This window comes from Mya arenaria, chromosome 9 (genome assembly GCF_026914265.1).
Source record: "Mya arenaria isolate MELC-2E11 chromosome 9, ASM2691426v1".
NCBI classification, from domain to species: Eukaryota; Metazoa; Mollusca; class Bivalvia; order Myida; family Myidae; genus Mya; species Mya arenaria.
Genome location: NC_069130.1, coordinates 18,276,381 through 18,303,816, shown reverse-complemented (window position 1 = coordinate 18,303,816; position 27,436 = coordinate 18,276,381). Strand labels below are relative to the sequence as shown.

Sequence of the window (27,436 nt, the reverse complement as noted above, 5' to 3'; positions counted from 1 at the left end):
TTTTGTAAATTGCAATCACGTGCCGTTTCTATCATCACGTGATATTTGTGAAGGCAGTGATTACTGTACTGCAAGGGAAGTAACACTGCGCGGAGTTTGCCAACTGGTGTACCAATTGTCATTCATTATCGGTCTTTTTACTGCACAAACCACGTAAACCAGTCGGAAATACGCGGGGAAACAGAACAGGTACCCGTTACCATAACAACGTCCTGTCAAACGTGTAAGTACTTTTTCTCATACCCCTTATTTCTCACAATTTCTGCAGCTATATAGAAATGTTTTACTACAAAAACGTTCCGATGTTTATGTTTCATTATTTAAATCAAACCGTGGTGAACTTAGAGCGAGTTTATTGTGATTTTTTTGTAGATTCAGTATGTTGTTCGCGTTTCGTGAAATGATTGCGAAACTTCCGGTCAAAATAAGGAGACAGAAATTCGTGGGTTGTATTGTCTATTAAAAGTCGTTGGCACACGTCGTATATTAACAAGGATGAATTGGATTACAGCGCAAAAATGTATAGCTTCTGACAAACACAAACTGCAAAATGATATCGTGTTCATCATAGTCAAAATGGATATTTTTTCTGAATTTGACTCTGGGGAGCATTGAACACACTGCTTCACGATCACATATTTGAAGAGAAAAACACAAGGTATCATGATATTCGTAGTTGTTAATTAGTTTAATAATGATTTAGAATTTAAATCGTTATAGAATACTGAAAATGATGTAAAAATAGCATAGTGTGTGTTTCTGATAAAACAGAAAAAAATCTGAACATAAGATATCTGGCAGTCAGTGCAAGAAGTCAAACTTATCCGTTGCTTATTGCCAACGGGCATAGCTGGAATTAGAAGGATATTTTTCAGGACTGATTCTAAAATCAGTTCTTAGACCTGTTTTTTTTGAAACATATAACACTTGTAAAATTTGTCTTAATGCTCCCGAATTTTCTTTGGTGAAGTACATAAATGTAGATTTTGACTGTCTGTGTATCCCTAAGCCCTGTCAAACTTTGAAGTGAAGAGGAATTTCCATCAGGGCTTCTACTTTTTTTGGTTATATTTTCTATATAAAAACCACATCACGGTAAATTGTCACGGTGCTATTTCGTTAAAGACAGAAAAACACATTTGACCTCCTTATTATACCGTGTCTGAAACTGTGTTCAATGTTTGATTACTTCACAATGGAAAGGATATGCTTATATTGTGGGCAAGAGGTTAGAATTGGCCATTTAAACTTCTTTATTACACTGACATGTTTCATGGGTTAAAATCCATGGGTTGATAATATATGCACCTCATATGCAAAGATGCATTCGAACAAATATATACAATTAATTTCAATGAGCGCTTGAACTCACAGTGTTGAGGTCAATATTTTCAGTCATTAAAAGGATCTTTTAATTATGCTTTTGAAACTTAATGATGATATATCACCCTTTTTTCAGCCTATGAAATAGCTGACACAAGTAAAGTGTGTTTTGTCTTCATGATATAAGAAGATTTAAAAAAAAAAAAAATCGGAGAAAAATCCGTTTTATTTTTATTTATTTCTCCTTTGGGACATTTTATGCATTTTATTTTTATTTTTATTTCCTCCTCCTTACCCAACTTTTTGAAAAACCTCCCGTTAATCTAAAGATAAAAAAACTTTGGCCCTAGTGTGAATACTTCTATTTGAATTATATTCTTTAATTCCATTCCTTTGTTGTTATTTTCCTCTTCATCCACTTCATCGAGCTTCACAGTTTCTTGTCCGGTGAATCATCAATGCAGATAGTACATTACATAATTGGTAGGAAAACTAATTTTCACTGCCAACATGATTACTACCGACATCAACATAAAATTCCTGTCAAAGCTGTAACCTTTTATTTATACCTTCCATTCTATCATTTTCTTTGTAAATTTGTTATTATTGATATATTGTCCTTTGTTTGACAAATTTCATTTCCAGTTTCTTTCTAGCATATGTTTCTACATTCTCCAGATCATTAGGCGACTGATCCATGTTCTTTCTAGCCCTTAGAAGGTGGTTTCGAATGTTTCTGCTGTTCAGAAAAAACTTTTGTTGGCCACACTTATGCCCGGCAGACAAAGTGTCCTGACATTCTCCTTTAGGTGTTTCTTCACACTCCCAGTGTATGTTATGCATCAGTCAATTGTAACCACGCCGCCCCCCAGGTCCGGGGAATAGTGGAGACTGACTTTCGGTCCAGCCAACCCTGGGTGCAAATTCCCGCCCTGTGGGGATGAACTGATGTAAAATCCCCGCCAAATGCCCTGAACCCTGGGGACACTAGGTTAAAGGCCCATTCGCCACTATGTTTAGCGCGAAGACAAAACCACGGCATTCACCCTGGCACTGCATTTACCATTTGCCGATATTTGAGGACTAATAATAAAATTAAAATCTATCAGCATGTTTGCACTTGACCCCATCTGTAACATTTACATTTGTTTATTTAAAACTTTTAACCAACAAAATCCTTTACCTTTATATTATTACGGGAGTAAGTTTTTTCGATGTATATACATATTTTGTATAAACATGTTGATTATATAGTGTGGCTTTCAATATAAACTATCTTAATCATTAACTTCAGTGAAATCCCCGCCAAATGCCCACGCCCCGCACCCCTGGGACCCTAGGATAGGCCAAATTCCACCTTTTATGGCGCAGACAAAACCACTGCATTCCTCCGGCACTGCGGGGCCACATAAAAGTAAAAACACGACCCATTTCCAGTATACCACCTGACCTGGTGGGGCTGTGGATACAACTGACTGGTGCATAACACATTCACTTGGCACTGCGGAGCTACCTTAAAAGTTAAAACACGGCCAATTTCCCGACTATCCCCAGACCTGGGGGGACTGTGGTTACAAATGACTGATCAAATAATGCATAGATCCTTCCCATAGTACTTTAAAACACTTCCCATACAGACAAGCAAACAAACTAGTCCAAATAATTGTACGCTGATGGATTTTTTTTAGATTTTTGATATGGCAAATCCTTCACGTACAAATTGTTTAGTATCAAAAGTGGGTAGTTGTTCCGATTAGGATTCCGGGTTAAAGCATATAGCGTCTATAAAATATCATAAAAACAAGAAATATTACCAGATAATGTTATTTTTATTTTAAATATCCAACTTATAATTATGAGTTTGACGGCTTTTCTTCATTTCATTCTGTTAAAACATAACGATATATACATGAAGGGCACCTGCAAGGCTTCAGGGCACAGTTTTAAATCGCTCGGAACATTTCGGCCATGGCCGAGTTGTTACGATTGTATAACGAGGTCTATCTCGAAGCTTTGTCGGAGGAGGCCGAGTTATTACAATTGTATCGAGTTGTTCCCCTTCGCATAATTGTTTTCTGTGTCAGTCAACTTTCGTTTTATTGGAAAGGTAAACAACTTGTTTTAATGCATTAAATGCTTGTTTAGTGCAAAATAGCATTTCACTTACATGGTAAAATATGAATATAACTCTTTATGATCATTTTCAACCATAAAATACTTCACTTAAAACAATTTTAATATTTTTAAAACACCCCCGTTTTTTGCACATTCCCGTTTAGACGTTAGGGATTGGAAGAATCCCGTATAACACGTCTATTATTTTAGACTAGCAAACAAACCCACTCTCATCACAATTAAGTGATAATAATTTTCTTCCGAGTGGCAGTTATCATAAATTTGGGCTTTTAAATGCTGTTAAAACGTATATGGTTATCTAAAGCATTAGTCTTTTTTAACATCACTCAATGACAGTCTGTCACAACAAAATAATTATAAATGGTGAGCTCAAACATTGAGCTTGACATTCTTCAACCACTGTAGAGGCTATTTTTCATCGCCCGGAACTAATCTTTCAGTGAAATCACCATATGGTTGGCTAAAACATTGGCAAAAGCAAGCATGCTTGAATCAAAGTATTGAAATCTTCATATGCCTGAATGTTGGAGTTGATTTTCCGCAACATTGTCAACACTGTAAGCAGCCATGAACGTCGTTTTTAACCTCCTTTCTAAGAGATCAAGCTGCAGACAACAGTTTATAAACATTATGATCTTTGAGCGAATAATGATATGATCATTAGTGCTTACGCTAATGACAATTAGCAAACTCCGCGCAGTGTTACTTCCCTTGCAGTACAGTAATCACTGCCACCACAAGATTTTCATCCAAAATTGGATGAAAACTTTTAATGGCATTTTTTTAATCATATATATTTATTCTTATATCCTTTCTTAAATAATTACTTTACGCCAGTTGATAGGCATAATATGTTTTATAAAAAAATAACAATTAAAAAAAACATTCGGAAATGTTCGGTCTTTTTTCAAATTGAAAGTAGGATTTACAAATTACAATATCAACATGGATGTGTTGTTAGCTATTCAGACATGTATCGAACGTTTTGAACCAGGATTGCAAGCAAAACCAAAACAAATCGAATGTTGGCGGCATGTTCTTGCAGAGGAAGACACAATCGTGAGTTTGCCAGTCGGATATGGCAAAAGTCTTTTGCAATCACGTGCCGTTTTATCTATCATCACGTGATATTTGTGAAGGCAGTGATTACTGTACTGCAAGGGAAGTAACACTGCGCGGAGTTTGGACAATTAGAAGACAAACGAAGACTTTGAGTTGCAGCCAACAGTTGAAAAATAGAAATCTTGATACTTTTAAGACTACAATCTGTATACTAAATACCATTTTTGGAAAAGGTTACAGGAAACCCCCAGAGAAGTGTACGTTTTGTTTTTCGCATCATTTATTGGGAACATTATCTAAAATAATTTTTCGAAGACAATAAGTAAATAAAAAGCAATGTACTTGTCATTCATAACGCATGCATTGGCATCTTAAATTCGTTTTCTTTCGGTATACAGTACGTTTGTTGTTGTTTTCTCCACATATTTAAGCTAATTTCGTTTTCAATGAAATCGAAAGTAGCTAAAATATGTGAAAAAACGCACAACAAAAGCCACGGATCTATAAACCGTGTATAGGTCCGTGTAAACGTGTAAGCTACATGTTTGTTTTTCGAGTTAGATTCATTAGTGTTTCTTTTTCCAAATAACGGGTTCAGCTCACAGGGACAGGTTGCGTTGTTTTGTCAAACCCATTTGACCACGCCCTCCCTCCCCATTTTTTTTAACTCCCAGGCTTATTAAAAATGATGGTATTACTAGTGATAACTTACACAAAAATAAAAATAATAATATTTTTTTATTCTATAAAATTTGTACAAAGATTGTAGCTTAAGAACTTCAGAGAACACGTTATATATATTACCTTTTTGGTAGTAAAAAAATAAATATCAACATTAAAGTTATGGAAGCCAGAACTACAAAGATTGTAGAATAAAACATAAATATTGTGATCATGACAAATAATATAATATCCGAATTACATACCTTGTAGAGCTCCAGTATCGAATCTTATCACAGATGTAAATGGATTAAATAAGGTTTTCAGGAACGTCAAATGATAGTCTTCTTAGTCGGTCGTCATTCAAAGTCTGCCTCTATCCTTTTAGTTTGTTTCCTACATCAGCTTCTATAAGACTGGTTTATTAAAATAGATAAAGTGATTTGTTCCCAGATCACTACAGTAAGTTATCACTAGTAACAGGTCCCCCATCATCATTTATAAGCCTGGGAATATTTTTTTTTTAAATGGGGTGGGGGGGGGGGGAGTGGTTAAAGGGGTGTGTCGAAACAAGGCACCCTGCCCCTGTGGTTCAGCTTAGCCTTGCACTGATTAATTTAAAATGATTTTGATTTGCTTTGTTTCATACACTCATGGGAGGTTTAGATTTTTAAGGAGATATCTTAGTAAATTATCAGTCTGTCTTACGGTATGTATACATTCTTAGTAGACTAAAAATAATAGACGTTCAATACGGGAATTTTACCTGCTGGTAAGCAAAAATCTTTATGGGAAAGCCTATATTTTGTATCTGAACTTGACATTGCATTTCTTGATATTGGTAGCAATGATTATGTGACCATTCTTTGTCCACTGATCAATTAGTTCACAACGTAATCTTATTTGCGAATTCTTTAGTCCAAACCGGCAGCAAAAAGGTTGTCATTTCTGAGATGCTGGAGCGTTGTGATTAAATTTTTTAATAAAACTGCAAATCAAGTGAAACTTTTTGTTCGGACAAGATGGCAGAGTGTTATTGGCCTAATATTTTGGTATCATTGCAGAAACAACTTCAGTTCACGGTTCACACAAGACTTTGTTGTCAAAGATGGGACCCTGGTATACACAATGACCTTGGCATGCCTCGATATTAAATGTCCATACGCTGTGCCCTATTTTGCAGAACGGCGACTGAAATAATCTAGACGTTGTCACATTTCGGACGTCTGGCTACATTTCATAACAAATGTGTATCAATTTTTGCTTTGATTCATGCTTATAATTTGCTGTAAATACATTTCCAGAACACACCCAAAGGTTGATGCTGACATCTCCATTGTCTTTCGTACCCTCAACACGGTACAGCAACTCCGTGAAGTCAATTTTGATAGACAGTGCCCTTGTTCGTGTGCCTGCATTGTTCATAATCCTAAGGGCAAGTACTCTTTTTTTGGTAATTATAATTACCAAGTCAGATGAATGCTTATCTTTATGCGCGATATGTCAATGGTCTTGTTACTTCCCCACCCTCCACCCCCTAACAAAAATTTCTGACCTTTTAGAGGGTCAATTTCGATGAAATTACTAACCTATAAGAGTAAATTATTGCAGCATCATCATGGGAAAAACAAATGCAAACACAGCGATTGGTGGAAAGAGAAAACTAGGACAGTCTTCACAACCTCTAGGAAAGAACAGCAGAATGGCTACTTTACTAGCAGGGGCTATAACTAAAGACAAGAGTGTGCTGGCGGAGCTCGGGAAGCTTATATCGACAACTAAAGCTGACGGTACGGCCAAATCAACCTGGTTTATACTAATTTATTTTAGCTCGATTGAGACGAAAGCTGATAGCTTATAAGATCACTCTCGAGTCCGTTTCCTGGGCAGAAACCAGTACTGTGTCCTTTTTGAGAGGCCATGAGAAAGTACCCCTAGTGGGGATCGAACCCACAACCTCTTGGATGAGAGGCGGACACCTGTACCACTAGACCACTCTCAACCTATAATGTTTGTTCTTCTAACTCTTCTCAGGCTGATATGTCGTCTGTTGAGGAGAACGAGCACGAGAGCGCAAATATAACATGGCTCATTCCAACAAAAAATAAAAAAAAGTTTCAAAAAAATTCAATCTGTGAGAGTGCAGCTTTAAGTTAATTATAGGAGTAGAATCTGAGTGTTTTGATTGGATGAACTGTAATATTAATTTCCCAATAGACTGAATGCAGTTTGGGGGTTTCTGACCAATTCTCCCAGACCCATTTCGAATGTTAAAACATATAAAAAAAATCCAAAAGGTGAAAATAAAATTCCCAATATTTATTTATTTTTTAAACTTTATAACAAGTTGGATCCTTAAACGAATTTTGTATGGAAGAGATGGCGTTGTCTTAAAGAAACTAACTTAACTCACAATCTATCTTTTCTGTCTTCTTTTAGAAGCATTCTTGAGGCAGCTGAAATCGGATATGGCATCAACATCTGCAGCAGGCAACATCCTTAACACGAAGATATGTATTTACCTCTTGAAGGTAACAGTGTTTCATTATCACATCTGTTTTTGAAAGAAAATAAGTCGTGTAATCATCATTGCTTTTTAAATAATTAAGTTGTGTCATATTATTGGTTACTCAAAAACTGTAATCTTAGGTCATAATTCTAAAAATATAAGATCCTTATAAAAAAGTATTAGCATTATTTGTGCGCTTTTTTACTGGGGAATTTGTGGTTATGTAGCTTTTAATTGATTATGAAATAAAGGCTAATAACTTTTCATCTGTAAACAAATCATATGCTTTTTTGCTTGATCATTAAAGTCAAATAAGTAAAGCATAGTAGGGCATTGAATTTTCTTTTTTATCTTTTTTCATCAACCAATATACACCCTGAGGTGTGCAATGTCAAAACTGCATACGTCCCTGTAAACACATTCTGTTCTATACTAACAGATTTCATCAGTGTTTTTTTTTTCATGGTAATGTGAAGTCTTTTTATTTGTTGCAGAGTCGGTGCGTGTACGGGGCACAATGTTCGGATATCCACTGTGAATTACCATACCAGTGGATATACAAGTTTGATGACAGTCCTAACTGGGAAACAGTCCATCCCCAGAAAAACGAATATATTGAACTGCAATACAGCGATCCAAATAACGATGAATACGTCATTATAATTATTAAGTATGTTTGTCTCTTTAGTTTGACAAAAGTGTGAAAGAATATTTTAAAGAATAAAAAATGTTAAATTCTGGAACTGAAACTGTTCTGTAAAACTGTCTGATTATTGCATCAGCTAGCCTGTCTTTACAATAAGAAAACTCTAAAATTTTGTGTTAACCTTAGTGTTGTTTTCAGCATTATTGTGTAAAAACCTTTAAAGGGCCTAGACACCGGATGTTCCAAAAATCGGCAGATTCAGTATTTTCTCAAAACAAGCCTAGAATGTTCAATGTTTTCTACTAGGAGGCCGATGATACGTCACTTAACATGGTTAAAATAATAAACGCAACACTCGTGTTGCAGTCCCATCTGTGTTTACCGTTTAAAATAACACATACCGGTTTCCCAGTTTAAATCATATCTGTTTAAATACAAGATACAAGAATCTTTATTTAAAGTCGCTTACATGTTTTTAGTACAGATAAATATACGGACGATATTTTAAAACTTACTGGGATTTACGTGGTAGTCAACCGTAGTAAATATCGAATTGGAAAGATGCGCGTAAACTGCATAAGATGCATGTGTCGTAAGCGATGTTATGCATCAGTAATTAAGATTCAACGATGGCAATGTAAGTTTTTGACAATGTACTTTTTCTCTTGCACTTGTATCATCTGGTGTCTAGCCCCTTTAAACCTTAGTCATAACTTAAAAGTCGTTAGTAAAATTCAAAAGAAGGTGACTTTACATGTGGCCAGAGAGAATACACAAACATGTTCAGCAGGGGCCATATGACAGAAGCATCTTAAGTTCAAATTGAACATTTTCCTTAAATTAAACAATTTCATTAAATGTTTTATTTCACTGGTAGAAATTGAATTGTTTGTGTATATTTTGCATTTAAAATATTTAGACTTAAGTTAAATGCATTTTAAAATATAAGGTTTTTTATTCGGGAAATATAACAATTCCAATATTTACACTCTTATGAAGTTATGATGCTTCAGTTATACGGACCCAGGTCCGATAACTCTAGCTTTAATAATTGTGGATTAATCCGCCATGTTTGACTGGGGCGAGCATTGACGTTCAATCCGCAATTCTCCTGTTATCATACATTTATCACTGAACTGCAGTAAAACGAGTGCGTAAATATACAAACTACATTTTAACTGGCTATACCACCTAACCAAGTGTCAGCGTCAGCGCAACGAAAAAACATTTTTAAGTCTTTATTCTGAGAAAACCATTCATTTTCCACAGAATTGATCACTAAATCAATAAATTTGCAATACTTTTCTAAAGCTTTTTATGCTGACTGCTAAACATGGCAGGCACATGTTCGTTACTTTGTCTGACAGCGTTGTCCTCGTGCACATGGTCATGGTCTTTGTCACATTTGCAAACAGTGTTTTTTCCAGTTTTAAGGAAATGGTGGTGTAACAGGGTCGTTTTGACAAAAAGAGGAAAATACTAAGAAGTAACATTATTCATATAATGTTCAATTTGTGTTCAAAACTTTTAGTCAACAAACATACAGCATATTCATGAATGGAACAATATAGCTACATTTGCTGTTAAGAGGTCAAAATGGAATCACATATATGTTTTCATGAGGGGAATGGGGCTGAATGTTCTCTATAGATAATTGGGTCAGTTGGTCCAAGGTCATTGCGACCTATACAAGAACAATTATGATGTAAATTCTGGACATGCAACATATCCGATTCTAAATTTTGTAGTAACTATAGTTAATCTTATTACGACTCTATCTTACGTTATTTGTCTTTCGCCACAGTGGCGTGTCGGTGCAACTGAATTTCAAGACCATGAAAGCACAGGATGGAGACAAGCAACTAACATTCCTTCGGTTGTCAACAGAGACGTCGGCCATTTTGGATACACAACCCTTAGCAACCAGTTGGGAGTGGTTCTGGAAGGATCCGATGGGTGATTGGAAGAAATATGGTGATGTAGGTGTAAATTTATGCTTTATGTTTCCTGCTTAATGTTTGAATCCTATATTCAAGAGACATGTTAGCTTGACTATTCGAAGAATTAGGAAAGCTATATCACCTACCCTACCATCGGCGTCGGCGCAACACCCTGGTTAAAAATCTGCAACAAAGCATACTAAGTCAGCATCTCAATAAATGGAGCTTAAGACAAGCGTTTCCAACCATCCAACCCGTTTAATTTATCATGTGACATAACTCTATCTTAAATTTAATGTAAATTCTTGACATTTATTATTCAATTTATAAATTTTAGTTTTGCTTGTAAGTACACATAAAGTAATCTCTCAGTGAATACCTTATGTATTGCATTGAAACCTAATACAAAAGTACTCAACTATCATCCCCACTTAAGCAATCAAGTAAGATAACTCTACTTTGCATATAATGCAAATTATGGCCTTTTGATATTTGACTTAGAAAGTCTTGTAAAATAATTTCAAATAACCACATTTAAGTCAATAACTCATCAAATACTTCATGTATTGGATTGAAACTTTAGCAATATGCTCTCAACTATTCTCAACCTATAGACCTACTTAATGATTCATGTTAGATAACGCTATTTTGCATCTAATGCAAATATAACCCTTTATATTATTTGACTTAAAATTCTGGTTACAGTTTTGCATGTAAGCGCACATAAGATTGAAAATATCCAGCAGCTACTTGATGTATCCATTGAAACTTTATACAAGGACCCCCAACCATCCAACATTCTTAATGAATCAAGTCAGATAATTATCTTGCATGTAATGGAAATAATGGCCCTTTATTATATGACTTAGGAGTTTGGGTTAAAAGCGGTGAAATAGTCAAACACATTGTCTGTGTGATAGCTCATCTTTTCTGTATTGCCTGCAAAGCATGGCGTCATTCATGGTGTATGCATCACACTTTCGCTTGAGATAAAAAACATATATTTACAATCGCCTAGACCTTTGTCTGGATAAAACTTGAAATTCATATTGTATAACAAACAAAGTAGTATGATGTCATTGTTTATTTCAATATCAAGCTCTAATTGGATTACAGCGCAATGTCATTTAACAAATAATATACGACGTTACAAAATCAGCTTTTTCTTTTATACAAACAGATGTTGTCGGTTACACCTCTTTGAATGCCTAGTTTAAGCCTTCTTTAAGTGACCCCCACCCCCTCCCCCCCAAATGTTTTTAAAAAAAAATGTGTTATACACAACTTCCGTGTACCGTGTATTGATCTTAATCTGTATTGCCTTATGCTGTCTATCAGAACTGCGATCTGAGTATCCTGCTGTGCAGTTCTAAAGATTTAATTATAGAAATAGATAATACATCTTGTCTTTCAGTTGTTGTATTTTACAAATAAAATTTGTATTATTATTACAATTCCTTAGAATAAGAATAAGAGTGATGTAATATATAAATAGGTCATTAATATGATTTAACCAGGATGCTTCACAATTTGGATATAACAATGGTGACCATACATTTAAAGTGGATTTAAATATATATGTTAAATGACTAGTTAAAAAAACTTATCACTCTTATTTTTTAATTATTTATTTTCAAACAGTTTGATGAATAAATAGATGAGCTATGCACATTGTTTATATATATATTAGTGTGGCAATGAGATTATCTACTCTAAAAGTGTCAACCATAAATCTCCCTGAGCCAATATACAAATACACAGGAAATTGGTCCCTACTGTGACACCAGAGCAATAAGCAGAAGATGCACAGCAGACCCTACCTATTAAAAGCCGCGGACTCTGGTATTTTTTCAAACACACAACATAAAAAATTAATCGGTCATCCCGCCATGAACGTTTTTCTTTTTAAACATAAAATTTCATTATTTTTTTGACAAAATAAAGCTTCATAACATCAGCAATATTTCTCCTACCTTAGATAAGTAGATCCAAAATTAAACAATGCTCGAAATTCTTATCTTGCCCACGAGCAAAGATAAAACAAGTACCAAAATGGAACTCCTTTTTAATGGTCATCACATTGTAATTACCTCCTTTGTTGAAGACTGTCGTCTGTAGCATCATGTCGTGTAGCAATATTTAGAATGCTAATTAATTATATCTGGCTTCAAATGTCACCATAAAAAGGTTTCCACGCACCTTTCAAGAATGATGCTTCACCCTCCTCAGTACTATTTAAAGACCGACTTGACTATTAACATTATCTAAATCACTGCGCGCATATTCATGACAACCACGAATTATCACATCATTATCCATACGCATTTATTTTCACTATGCACAAAAGATTTCCAGCAAAAATACATTGTTACCTCAATTTTGTTGAACAGAGGTGGGAGAAAAAGCATCTTCCTTAGCCGCTCGTGTAAGATAGGTTCATCCCAATCCTCGCGCAGGGTGTTTTGCGGAAACACGGTAAACCTCGTTTCCGCAAAACACCCTACGCTCGGGTCGGGTTGAACCTATTTTTCACTCACGGTCATGGAAGATACTTATAATCAGGGATATAAGCAAGAAATAGCGCTATTACCCAGAAATTGATCCTGGCATAAAGTATATATATATTTGAAAATAATTATAAAAAAAAATAAACCGACCTACCCTACCTTGTTCTTTTGGCGATGTTACCCAAAACAAATCAATGTTTAGGCCCTATATAAAAATGAATAGTAGCAGTGAAATTAATCTGATTATGAATTCACCGAGAAGCATTAAAGATGCATTATCTAAATCTGCAGTACCACAATTAATGCAATTGTTTTAATTTACCGGAAAGGATGAATAAATATCGAAAACAATGGTTCGTATGAATGATACCGTGTTTAATTTGAATGAAATGTAAAGAAACACGGTACGACTACATTATGCGACGATAGTTTAACACTGAACATTTTTAAGGACCCACCAGCCATTTGATTAGTTGTTCGTTTTGATAAACCCCGGCATGCGTCGCTCCATACTGCATTTATCTTTATTAATGTAAAATATATGTAATTCATACTTACCTTTGTCTATTCATGGAAAGATATTTTGAAGTTTTCAAACCTTGGCATTTTAGGCCAGTGCTTAGCGCCATCCTGATATTACAGACGGGCTAGTCCTGCGTCCATCATGCCAAGATCATTAATAGTCACTAAGTGTTGTTAGTAATATTATCCTGGATAAAGTCCATTTTTTCAAGCATTGTTCATGCAAAATATTTAATAAGTACCAAGTTATTCAGTAAATTATTGATGTACAGGTTTAACATTATTTGCATAACATGTACTGATCTCAAACCTGTTGTTTTATGGCACTAACACAGCAAAACGTAATAACTCTTGTCGGGAATTTCACAAAGTTCACATATTTTCTTTGTAATTCAGCGTGTACACCGCCATTTTACCTTTGAATCTTGGGTAATCGTGAGATAGTTTTTGACCTTTCAAGATTTCAAAACTTGACAAGTTATTCTTACTTGAGCGTTTGAATCATGTCGTTCCACAAGGTGATAATGTCTCTTAGTTAATAATCCATTATTCACATGAAATGCACTGATAATTTATTGTTGTAATCCAGTGTGATGTTTTAAATCCTTTTTCGGAAACTTCACGGTCATTTGACAGTTTGTCCGCCATCTTGAATATTTTACAATGGCTGTCAGCCAATCGGGTCATTTGACCCGATTCTGGGTCATTTTCGGTCGGGTCAATTTGGGTCAGGTCATTTGACCGAGATTTTCGGGTCATTTAACCATAGGAGTATATAAGGCCGTGAATTTTCAGTCTCAGGACAATCGAATTTGGATCATTGAACAAGCTGCCTGCATATTATTCTTAAAAGGTTAAAATCAACCTAAATATTTAAATAGACAATAAATAAGTAAATAAACTACTTACAAGTAATAAATTAACAGGCATCGATTTTATATTGAGTTTGTAAACAACTTTATACTGATAAAACTATTTTACTGTCTTACTTCGACGTGCTGTGCCAACGTTCATATAAGCCAACACGTTTTGCTGTGTACGGTGCCGCTGATTACTACCGTATATTATATCTGATGTTTGATGTCTTGATGCATATATTTATTTGCTCCAAAAATAAAACGTAAAACGTTCATTGCGTCGTCATTTTGGCTAGGTCGTAACATTTATTGCTTCAAATACTTGGTCACCCTAAAAGGGACAGTTGATAGCGTTGACGGACCACGGGGCTAGGTTGTAACATTTATTGCTTCAAATACTTGGTCACCCTAAAAGGGACAGTTGATAGCGTCGACGGACCACGGGGCTAGGTCGTAACAGTTTTCACCTATGAAATACACGGTTGATCACTCAAAATTTATGTTTTTGTCTAGATTTTATATACGATTGTCTCTGAATTTTCAGGATGCATATGGATTCCGTTCCAAAATCTCGAGCCAGGACATAGAACAAGCTTACATCTCAAACCCTGATGGCCAGCTTCAGTTTAGTACTCAAGGGAATGTGTATGTACTAGACTTTGTAAGAATGTTGCAGTGTAACCTTATCTTCAAGACCGAGCGAGAAGTATCAAGGCGACCAAAGTTCGTTTCAAACCATGAGTTAGAAAGTCGCAAGAAACAGTAAGTCACTTTTCTTTTACAATAAATGTACATTTGGTATTTTACTTCAGACATACATAGGTATAAAATGAAATAAATATGATCAAAGTTTGCCGATCATCTATGGGATAATCAGCAAATTCTTAAAATCGATTTTCTCCCACCTCAGATAAGTAGATCAAACAAAAAAACATGCAAGAAATTCTTATCTTGCCCACGGTCAAAGAAAAACTAGTATATTTAGGATGCTAATTAAATATTTCTCGCTTCAAATGTCACCATAAAAAGGTTTTCACGCACCCTTCAGGAAATAATGCTTAACTCTCCTCTGAACTATTTAAGACCGATTTGACTATTAATACAACCTTAAACACTGCGCGCATATCCATGACAACCACGATTTATCACATATCTATAAGCTTATATTTTCACTACGCACAAAGGGGTCCAGCAAAACATACATTTGTACTTTATTTTGTTTAACTACTATTTTATGTTTGTTGAATGCAAGAAAGAACATGTATTAAATTTTAAGTACACGTTAACACTATCATACATACCCTTAATTTCCTTTAATAGCCTTGGTTACTTGCAGTTATCAAATTGAAGAGAAATGTCACCTAAAGCATTATACAAACACATGTATAACAAACATAGATTTTAATTGATAAACATTTAACGACTTACTAAAAACATTTGTTCATCCTTTTTGGTATTTAAACAATTGCATTAATTGTGGTAAATCTTATTTGGGAGTAAGAGTGCATCTTTAAGATATATGTCCAATAATCAATTATTAAAAAGAAATGATTGATAGTGGCCGATGATCGATCAGTTTTTCTATTTTCATCAATCATCAGAATATCACAATATAATTACAATACCTTAATGTCAAACACTTCAAATTAATGATATAGAGTTTAACAACATCGTTTGTCCATGCCAGACAAGAAATACAGAAGCCTGCAGAAGCTGCTACATCAGAGTTTGTTCCTGTCGCTCCGCCACACTGGAATCTGAGACCGACTGATGAACTGTTGAGCCATTGTAGGCTCGTTCCAGTAAGTTGTTATTTGCTTATGAAAAATTGAATTGAAGAGAATATTCTTGACATTTGGATCTCAAGACATTGTATCTGGTAAGAGTTTAAGGTAAACTAAAAGTACAGTTGACTGGTGGCTTGCTGTACTCATAATTTGCATTGTATGATATGACTTGATGTTATTGCTGGCATTGTCGTCGTTGGTGTGCGAATTCTTTCAAAGTGACCATAACTCAAAAACAGTTTTTGACGACTGTTGAAGGAAACTTTGTACTTATGTTGTCAGAGACGATTGCTCATATACAGCAATGCTCATTACTCTGGAAGTCGAGCCAGCTTGTGGTGAGAGACATAGTTGCCACAATGGTGTTTCCGTGCGTGTGTGAGGGTCTGTCAGGACTGAATTTGTCCGGGCTGTATCTTGGCAATGAATTTTAGGATTTTCAAAAAATGCAATAAGTTTCACCATGATAGGGTGGTAGACCCATATCTTTACCTGAAAGGTCATGGCCATGCTTAGAGGTCAAAGGTTCAAATAATTCTTGTCCAGGCTGTGTCTTGATCATGCACTATATAAAAAAAACTTCTCCATGATGAGGCAACGTGTCATGCACAAGACCAAGGTCTGTACCTAAAAGATTAAGGACACACCTATAGGTTAAATGTCAAAATGAATACCGTTAATAGGACTGGTCTGGATTGAGATTACCCGTTTAAAAATAGCCCATAAAGTTTATAGTGTGCACATTTAGCATGTAAATGTCACGTGATTAGTAGATAAACCCAATAAATTGCGAATTAGAAAAAATCACACAAAAACTTCGAAAGATATATGCGAAAGATACATCAGTAATTTTTATTAAATGTGTTGTACACGATATCAAGTTATGTAATCTTTTGAATTTTTCTGTTTTTATTGCAGCCATCTGGTGTCTAGTCCCTTTTGACCTTTGACCTTTAAGCTAAACATATTTAAGATATACTCATAACCGTACTACTCATTTTAAAATTAAAAACATGCATAGTGCTAATACCTCTGACTTTGTTGAGTAATACCGCTTTAGGAACTAAGAAAAACAGCTTGTTGTGTTAAATGTAGTGCTATGTGGAACTGAAGTCTGCAAAGTCAAGTGTGACAGTGTCGTGATTAGCTGAGTGAGATGGTTCATATCATAATTATACTTAATTTTATATTAGATATCTCTGTTTTCAGCTGGAAGAACGGAATCCAAGTATGAAGACTGAGTACAAAAAGATTGAAAGCATGTTTTCTAAAACCATGCCTAAAACCGTGACTATTGTGTCGATCTCCAGGGTGGAAAATGGTGACCTTTGGCATAACTATCTGAGGTATTGACAAGTTATGGCTTGGTCGTCCGCCTTTCAAAACTTCTGTAATGACAAAATGTATTTATCACCGGGATGAGTTTAGTATGCATGCAAAGCCCTTTGTTAGAACACCACATAGGACTAAAGCCTAAAAAACCTACTGGTTCGGGTTACCAGAATCTTCCTACGAAATAGTCTCCGACCCTACATGTTTTTAATTTGCCTTATTAACAACTTTCTCAGGTACGAGTGGGTTGTATAGCATTCAATAGTGAACAAATTTAGCAACGCATCCCTGATTTTTCTTTTTAATTACACTAAGAAATGCATTATGTTGTTAAAATTTGAAAGTACATGTCTAATCTATGAGGCATATACAGCTGAGGCTGCATCATTTATTTTAAATTATATCTCATTGCTGCATCTTATGCTGTCTGTGTTCAGACAAGACTCTCTTATTATAATGTGATTTTTACTACATTTATTCGAAAATCTCTATACCTATTATCTACATTTACCTCAGTGATCTCCATGCCTTACTATCCAGATTTACCTCAGTGATCTCCATGCCTTACTATCTTCGTTTACCTCAGTTATCACCATGATTTACTATCTACATTTACCTCAGTGGTCTCCATACCTTACTATCCACATTTACTTCAAAGACCACCATGCCTTGCTATCCACATTTACATCAGTGATCTTCATGCCTTACTATCTACATTAACCTCCATGATCTCCATGCCTTACTATCTACATTAACCTCAGTGATCTCCATGCCTTACTATCTACATTAACCTCAGTGATCTCCATGCTTTACTATCTACATTAACATCAGTGATCTCCATGCTTTACTATTTACATTTAACTCAATGATCTCCATGTCTTACCATTTACATCTACCTCAGTGATCTCCATTCCATGATTTCTACATTTACCTTGGTGCTCTCTATGCCTTACCATCTACATTTTCCTCAGTGATATCCATGCCATACTATCTACATTTACCTCAGCGATCTCCATGCCTTCTATCTACATTTACCTCAGTGATCTCCGTTCCATGCTTTTACATTTACCTCAGTGATCTCCATGCCTTACTATCTACATTTACCTCAGCGATCTCCATACCTTACTATCTGCATTTACATCAGTGATCTCCATTCCTTACTACCTAAATTTACCTCCATTATGTCCATGCCTAACTGTCTACATTTACCTCAGTGATCTCTATGCCTTACTATCCACATTTACCTCAGTGATGTCCATGATTACTTTCTGCATTAACCTCAGTGATATCCGTACCTGACATTGACGTCAGTGATCTCCCTGCCTTGCTATCTGCATTTACCTCAGTGATAATCATCCTGACAATTTACATTTACCACAGTGATTTCTATGCCTGACTACCTACATTTACCTCAGTGATCTCCATGCCTTTCTATCTGCATTTGCTGCAGTGATCTCCATGCCTTACTATATACGTTTACCTCAGTGATATTCATGCCTTACTATATACGTTTACCTCAGTGATATTCATGCCTTACTATATAAGTTTACCTCTGTGATCTCCATGCCTTACTATATACGTTTACCTCAGTGATATTCATGCCTTGCTATCTAAATGTACTGCAGTGATCTCGATGCCTTGCAATCTAAATGAACTGCAGTGATCTCCATGCTTTACTATCTACATTTACCTCAGTGATATCCATGCCTTACTATATACATTTACCTCAATGATCTCCATGCCTTAATATATGCATTTACCTCAGTAATCTCCATGCCTTACTATGTACATTTACCTCAGTGATCTTCATGCCTTACTATCTACATTAACCTCAGTGATCTCCATGCCATACTTCTTACATTTACCTCAGTGATCTCCATGCCTTACTATCTATACTAACCTCAGTGATCTTCATGCCTTACTATCTACATTTACCTCTGTGATCTTCATGCCTTACTATCTATACTAACCTCAGTGATCTCCATGCCTTACTATCTACATAGACCTCTGTGATCTCCATGCCTGACTATCTGCACGCACCTCAGTGATATACATGCCTTACTATCTACATTTACTTCAGTGATCGCCATGCCTCAAAATCTACATTTACCTCAGTGATCTTCACGCCTTACTATCTACATTTACCTCAGTGATCTCCATGCCTTACTATCTACATTTACCTCAGTGATCTCCATGCCTTACTATCTACATTTACTTCTTTGATCTCCATGCCTTACCATCTGCACTCACCTTAGTGATCTTCACGCCTTTCTATCTACATTCACCTCAGTGATCTCTATGCCTTAATATCTGCATTTACTGCAGTGATATCCATGCCTTGCTATCTACATTTACCTCAGTGACCTCAATGCCTTACTATCTACATTTACTTCAGTGATCTCCATGCCTCACAATCTACATTTACCTTAGTGATCTTCACGCCTTTCTATCTACATTCACCTCAGTGATCTCCATGCCTTAATATCTGCATTTACTGCAGTGATATCCATGCCTTGCTATCTACATTTACTGCAGTGATCACTATGCCTTGCTATAGATCTGCATTTACACCAGTGTTTAAAAGGAGAACATGCTCGTATTCACAAACAAATCTAGGGCATGTATAAAATGACTATATTTTGTTATATGTTTATACGTTAATTGTTGTAGGTTCTTAGGATAATATGTTACATATTGGTGAAAATGTTCGTCGAACTGGCTCATGCTAGTTTTTCCCAGTTTCTCCTGGTCTTGAGGGGTCGTTTTTCCAAAACATGTAAATACAGTAAGATTTTCAGAGAGAGGGGGGGTGTGTAAACAAAAAGTAAGATTTCTCAAACTATTTTGAGCGAGATTAAAATGATCTCGCAGGTGCTTGTTACAGCGTATGTATGTTTTATTTCGTTTACGGGAGATCACAGATCTTTTTGTTCGATTCCGAATATACATATCTTGAGGAAAATCTTAATTAGATAAGTTTGACTGTTTCAGTAAAAAAGCTAAACTGAAGAAGAGGAACAAGGGCGTAGATGTGGAGGAGAGACAACTCTTCCACGGTACCAAGAGTGACACCGTGGAGGCCATCTACAGACAAGGGTTTGACTTCAGGTTGAGTGGAACTGCATCAGGTAGGAATTCATATTGTAAAAGTTCGCATGCTTTAAACAATAAGTGTCATACTTTTTACAAACATTTTCATGCTTTTATCATTAACAATAATTCCATGTTGAAAATATTGGCAGAAATTGTCATTGTTAAAAGACGATCATGCTTAAAATACGGATTATATTTGAAACAATGGCCTATGTAGTTGTGCATGAAATATTGGTACTTTTTCTGCATGAAATATGGTCAAACTTTATCCAAATTAGTTAAAATTTCCATGCTGGAACAATTAGTTAGACTTGTTAGAAGCATCGGTCAAAATTGATACAATTTTGAAGCATTGGTGTAAATTTGTTATTCTTGAAGCATTGATTGAAGTTGTCATGCTTGAAGTATTTGGCAAAAGTGTGATGCTTGAATGATTAACCATACTTATCAAGTTTGAGACATTGGCTTGATATTGAAATATTGTTCATAATTGTCTGTTTAAAACATTGTTTGCAATTGTCATGCGTGAAGGTAAACACTGAACATAAGCAATAACTGTTATGCTTGAAGCATTGGTTATTTATAAACTTGACATTCCTATCATGCTTGACGGATTAATTTTATTGTCATGCTTAAAAGATTGGTTAAAATTGTCAGGCTGGAAAGATTGGATTAAATTTGCTGGAAATATTGGTTAAAATTGTCATGCTGCAAAGAGTGTTTACTTGAGCGTTCATGTACACTCCTTGACCCTCTAGTGACTAAGACTAGAGTAAAATACTACTTACATATTCATTCACAGGTACAGCTTATGGGAAAGGCAGCTACTTCGCAACCACTGCATCTTACTCTGACTATTACTCGGACGTTCAGAACGGAACCATGCCGATGTTCATTGCAAAGGTACTAGTGGGAGATTACACAACGGGACACGAATCGTACACCAGACCCCCACAGAAAGATCCCCGTGATATGGCCAGTCCGTTGTATGACTCTTGCGTTGATATTGTTACAAATCCAAATATTTTTGTTATCTTTGAACTGTGTCAGGTGTATCCAGAGTACTTGATAAGATACAAGTATAATTTTTGAGTAAAAAAAATGTTTCATAGAATCGTATTTTGAGTATTTATTTTATATTTATCACATATTTTATCAAATCTCAAATAAGATTCTCTTCATGATATTTTTACAGTTATAGATTTGTGTAAGTGGTGTTTATTTGATTGTTTTAAGTTCATTATAGTTTGGGTCGTGACGTGCGCCTCTAAACGTGGTCTTTTTTTTTAATTTTTTCATTGTTTTAATGTTTATGTTTTTGTCTCGACAATAGACTGTATAATACGGGTCCATCTTTTGTTGACTTTTTGTTAAGATTTTAGTAGTACTTCATAGTATATATGAGTTACATTAGATAAAGTGTGAGTGACAACAAGCAGAAGTTGATGAAATTATAATCAATATGACATCAAAGTTTTCTATGAATGAAAAAAATAAAGCTGCACTCTTACTCCCAAATAAGCAGTACCGCAATAAATACATTTGTTTTAATTTTCCAAATTTACCGATTTATTGAAAACAATGTTAATTATGAAGGAAACAGTGTTTGATATATACGAAAGGTGCAGAAAACACGGTATTTTCACCTTATGAAATGATATACTTTCAAATTGCCTGCCATCTTCCGACCGTATTTGGAAAATGCTCAATTGCATAATGTATGCCAACCAGAAATTACAAAGCGAAACGACAACACACACGAAACATACAAAGCAAAAAGAAAGACATTGATACATCGCCACGATCGTCGGTATATATGTTTTTGTATGTTTCTTTGTATTTATGCAGTTTATATAAAGATGTTAGAATTTGCGTTGTTATTTCCAAATATTACGTTGACTTTCCTATCTTACTTCGAAATCAGCTTTCAGCGAACACAATTTTAGAGACGTCATATCTAAAATGACGTTATGTTTGCATACAGTTTGGATTGTTTTTCTGCAAAACTTCATGTAAATGTCATTTCCCAGTCTTTTTAGACATGGTATATCAAGAATAATTGTTGGTTTCAGTGTAATATTGGAATGCATTTAAACTCCTGATCACCAAAAAAAATAAAATTATCGCATGTGAATATTCTTTCTAATGATATGATATTTCACTGGTTCAAAGAGTGATATTACATTTTGATATTTTTCACTGTTTTGAAATTTTAGCCCGCTCTTAATTCTAAATCAAACATCAGCGGGTACAGGGCAGGGAAAAAACAATGACATCCTTTTCATATGATGTTATGTTCGCATCTCATGGAGCGTTTTGCTGAAAAACTACAAAAACTGTCATTTAAAATCCTTCTGAACATAAAATAAAATTGAAAAATTGTTTGTGTTTGTTACAGTGTTTTATCACATGTATATTTCATCTCGTGAACACCAAAGGTAATCGTGTCTAAGCCACTCATGAAATATAGCTTTTGGTGCTCACTCGGTGAAATATATTACGGTTTTACATTGAAACAAACAATTAACCTCTATATCATTCGTAGCTAAGCTGCTCGTAAAATATAACTTTTGGTGGTTACTCGGTGATATATGTTATGATCTTACACTGAAAGAAACAATAATCCTCTATTTGTTTGTATGTGAAATAAATTTTAAATGGTGTCTAACTGGTGTCCAACATAGAATTTCAACTTAGTAACTGTGAGACTTATTTTAACTTGTTGCTGTTCAATTATTTATGTTATAGCCTTGTGTGTATAGCAAATAATATGTAATTATGCAATATTTATAAAATTATACAAATGGCAATGAATATATCATATATTATTTATTTTTTCATTATATTGAGACATTGTAAAAAGCAACGCATATCAGTAACAAAACGTATGTGTTCAATTGATTCAGCCATAGCCTGTTTTTTAAAGACAGGTACACAAATAGCTCCATGTAAATTCAGGTACACTTTACAATACCAGGTATACGCCACATATATCATTGATTTCGTCCTATTGTATAATACAAGATTTGCATATAACACCATGTTTATCATTGATTCTGTCATATTGTGTTATTTATACCAGGTATGTAAATGACACCATGTAAGTCGTCGATACTGGTATATTGTAAAATTTAAGGTTTGTATATAAACCATGTGTACCATTGATTCTGTCATATTGTTTAAGATCAGATATGTAAATGACACAATGTAAGTCGTCGATTCTGTCATGTTGTAAAATACAATATTTCCGTATAAACCATATTTGTCTTTGATTCTGTAATATTGTTGAAGACCAGGTATGTAAATGACACCATGTAAGTCGTCGATTCTGGTATATTGTAAAATTCAAGGTTTGCATATAACAACATGTTTATCATTGATTCTGTCATATTGTAAAATACCAGGTGTGTAGATGACACCAAGTTAATCATTGATTCTATCATTTTGCAAAATACCAGGTATGCAAATAAATATATTTAGCATGTGAAAGTCACGTGATTGATAACGCATTACCATTTTTCTTCATGTGTTTATCAAACTTCACATACATGTCAAACATGCCATTCATGCTTTCCCCTCAAAGTTCAAGGTCATACATAGAGGTCGATTAGCTATCACTCTGACAGGGCCTGATCGAGCATTTTTTGCGTTCCTACATCCCTTGTTTTATCAGATGTCTCATTTTGCACAACAGTCTAGTTCTTTCGTAACAGTTGATTTTCAGCCCCAGTTTCTCAAAAATTAACTATTAATTACTCGTTAATTTAGTCAACCTATTTAACCACTTTACAATCTGTGACGGTTTAAAATCTTAAAGCTGCACTCTCACATATTTAAGGTTTTGACACTCTTTTGTCCTGGAATGAGCCAATTTTGCGTAAATATCTTACTACCAGTGCTATGCGACTGCTGACAAAAGATCAGATCGCAGATTTTCATATTTCCGTTAGAAACATTGACTGAATATTGAAACAGGAAGGTGGTCTAATACTCCACGAAATGAAAGACTCTGTAGTATATGTAACACATTAAAAGATAAAAATCATTTTCTTTTTGAATGCAAGTTATACGATGAATTACGGGTAAAATATATTAAGAAGTACTATAGATTAAGACCGAACATGTTCAAATGTACTGATATGACACTGAATATACACAGCCACTCAAATTTTAAATAGAATGAAACACAAAGAATCGCATTCAAATAGCATTTTGAAAATATTTTTTTCTTATACAAAATAATAGTATTTACAGTATAATTATAAATATAGTTTGTTCTTTTACTGGTTATAACATCTGGGACCTATCCTACTCCCAGTTAACATTCAATAAAGACTGGTAATTAATTATTAATAATAACATATACACATTTTAAATTATCCATTTTAATTAATGTCATTTATCTCTGACTACCATATCCTTCAATTCTGAAGAATCTCATCATTAAATGTTGTATTCAATGATAGACAACTGTACTAAATTCCCTTTATCCGCTATTAATCAGTTTATAACTTATCTGATTATACATCGTGAACTGAACTGTATCTACTGTCTCGAATTGATAATAATCCTTGTTAAAACGGAATTGCACATAACCCTTAGTTATCCCTGGAATTCAATTTTACACTTTCCGTATTTTTGTATCTTTTATATACACATGACACTTATTATTTGTTGTGTTTTGAATAATCTTTACTTTTACACGTGAGTAAACATCCTGAATGTAAACACACAATGTAACCCAAATAAATTCTTACGAAAAGATGGTCGAATATAACTGATTGTTAACCAGAAATTTATATGAAAGAATAAATCATACACTGTACAACTACTAAATTTACAGGAAAAATATTTAGTAAACGTATTTTTAGATCAGTAAGGCACAACTTCAATGCCGACAAAATAAGCTATTTAATCGAGTCCTGTAATAGTCTTAAGAACTTTCGCTTTCGATTTCAAATTTAGACTATAGTGAATGGGACGTTAACTTTCTTTTTCCTACGGCGTACGGTGCGGGCGGGCGTTAAGGTGGGCGGTTTCCAGTACAGTGTCCGATCTATAACTTAGAACCCTTTGTCCAATCAGGTGATTGGTATAAGAATCTCTTGTTTGTTATGGTTTTTTCATGTTTGTAAATTATTTACCATGATTATGACTTAAATATTTCAAAGACTTAGTGAAGTATATATATCGATGTGATTGTTTCAATCTTGATTTGTGACACAACTAGTGTTATATCATACTTGTTGATCCCGTCTAACTATTTGAGAATCGTTAATCATATCATTCTTAAATGGTTCTCCACATACATTCCATGTGCTTTTTGCCTAACACTATTTCTTCCATTTCTAAAAAAAGCCAAAATGATTATGATTTATCTGCTTAGACAAAAAATATATACAATTTATTATAATCACGATAAAAACATATCACTTAAATGTGGCATGACATAAAAGGCTGTATTGGCCAAGGTCGCTAGCAGTACACTTAGTTGGCTAAAGTCACAAATAACAGTACACTATTGGCCAAGGTCGCTAGCAGTACACTTTATTGGCTAAAGTCACAAATAACAGTACACTTTATTGGCCAAGGTTGCTAGCAATACACTTAATTAGAGTAACTTATGACAGTACACTTTATTGGCTAAAGTCGCTAGCAAAACTTTTTATTTGCTAAATTCACTAGCAGTACACAATTGGCTATTACATTGAATTGACAAATAAAATGATGATAAAAGAGGTCATTTATTGCCATAGAATTGATTTTTAAGTAAAGTGATCAAGCTCTATATTTGCCATAGGAACTAGTTTTAAACCCATGAGTTTTGTCTTTGTTAAAGAGATGAACACAATGTTAATGCCCTGTATTTACTGTAGTAGTAGATGCCATTTATACTTTGTACTTTTTTACTTTTACTTCTTGTAAATGCTGTGGAAGTGAAAATAAAATATGAACATTGATGTTAGTTTTACTTTCTTAATATCTAGGTCCTTCATCTTGTATGATTCTATCAGTAATGCCAAACTGACGGTTTCAGTCATGATTTACGGCATTAAGTAAGGCCATACCAGATCGTTCCTATGTTTAACGTCCGCGGACGGATAGGTTTTGGGCATCCCGATCGAACATATAAATATATATATAAATATATATGATCAAAATTCTTGCCGATTATTTTAATATCATTTTACTTTAATTCTAACAACAGAACATAAGTGTAAATTATATGCTTTTTAATACGTTGTTCTAGTATTCTTTGCATTTGATATCAGAAAATGATGCATTCTGTGCGATCCCCATGATCAGCACACTTAAACACAACATGTACATGTTTTATTTGAACACATTTTGCTATGGGAATCTATGTAACGATTGAGAATGGTCCAGAATGGAGGGTCTTGTGTCCATGTTCTACATAGCATACTATTCAATTAGTATTCGTCTTTTTCGATGGTTCTTTTTCAGGATAGCGAGATAGGTTTTCCTACTAAGAGTTGACACTAAACATGAAAAAATGGTATGGCTTAAATATATTGAAATTGTGAAGAGGAACTCTGAATAACGTTGATTTTTTTTACATATGTAAGTTTTTTATATATTTTTCTTCTGGGTGTGTCATGTTTAAATTAAATTGTCCTTTTTAAGCAAATTTTAAAATGAGTCACAAGTCAATCGATGAATTAAGATATCATGTTTAAGAACTTATTCAAGATTTTAAGAAATTAACAAATGGTGATTTTCTGATCTTGATATTCCATATACATGAGCGATTATTCCAATATTTGGGTTGAGTTCAATGTCTTTTTATACAACAAAAATGGGTTATAAATGCCAGCGGTATTCCTAAATGTAAAAACACGTATCGTTAATAGTACATTTATATATTTATAGACTCTCCTAAGTAAAAAAGACGACTCAAATAAGGAATATTGAGGAATTGTTTGTCATAATTGATGCATATAACCAACATTAACTTTATGATATCATAACGAGGTTATGTAGGTCTGTGAACGAACTTAACATGTGTGACTGTAAATCGTTTGGACTTCGGTGACTTCTGTC

General features: G+C 34.5%; 1 protein-coding gene across 5 annotated transcripts; it reads left to right on the top strand.

The window, feature by feature from the left end:
• Nucleotides 1-204: 204 nt before the first annotated feature.
• Nucleotides 205-26,334, top strand: LOC128202936 (protein mono-ADP-ribosyltransferase PARP11-like). 5 transcript variants are annotated; one of them, XM_052904131.1, is made up of 11 exons: nucleotides 205-223; nucleotides 6,486-6,616; nucleotides 6,793-6,971; nucleotides 7,621-7,712; nucleotides 8,185-8,360; nucleotides 10,141-10,315; nucleotides 14,707-14,924; nucleotides 15,850-15,964; nucleotides 17,159-17,295; nucleotides 20,273-20,409; nucleotides 21,177-26,334. In XM_052904131.1, exons 3-11 carry the CDS (start codon nucleotides 6,800-6,802, stop codon nucleotides 21,464-21,466), a joined length of 1,512 nt encoding a protein of 503 aa, XP_052760091.1. In that variant the 5' UTR covers nucleotides 205-223; nucleotides 6,486-6,616; nucleotides 6,793-6,799; the 3' UTR covers nucleotides 21,467-26,334. The 5 variants fall into 5 exon arrangements, with proteins under 5 accessions (XP_052760091.1, XP_052760093.1, XP_052760089.1 ...); XM_052904133.1 differs by lacking the exon at nucleotides 205-223 and adding an exon at nucleotides 4,156-4,778 and having other exon boundaries at nucleotides 14,839-14,924; XM_052904129.1 differs by lacking the exon at nucleotides 205-223 and adding an exon at nucleotides 4,157-4,778.
• Nucleotides 26,335-27,436: the final 1,102 nt, after the last annotated feature.

Coding starts and splice junctions, on each gene's coding strand:
- LOC128202936 (XM_052904131.1), top strand. CDS start 6,800: ATGGGAAAAACAAATGCAAACACAGCGATTGGTGGAAAGAGAAAACTA. Junction 10,316..14,706: donor ATTGGAAGAAATATGGTGAT/GTAGGTGTAAAT, acceptor CTGAATTTTCAG/GATGCATATGGATTCCGTTC. Junction 17,296..20,272: donor CTTTGGCATAACTATCTGAG/GTATTGACAAGT, acceptor TGACTGTTTCAG/TAAAAAAGCTAAACTGAAGA.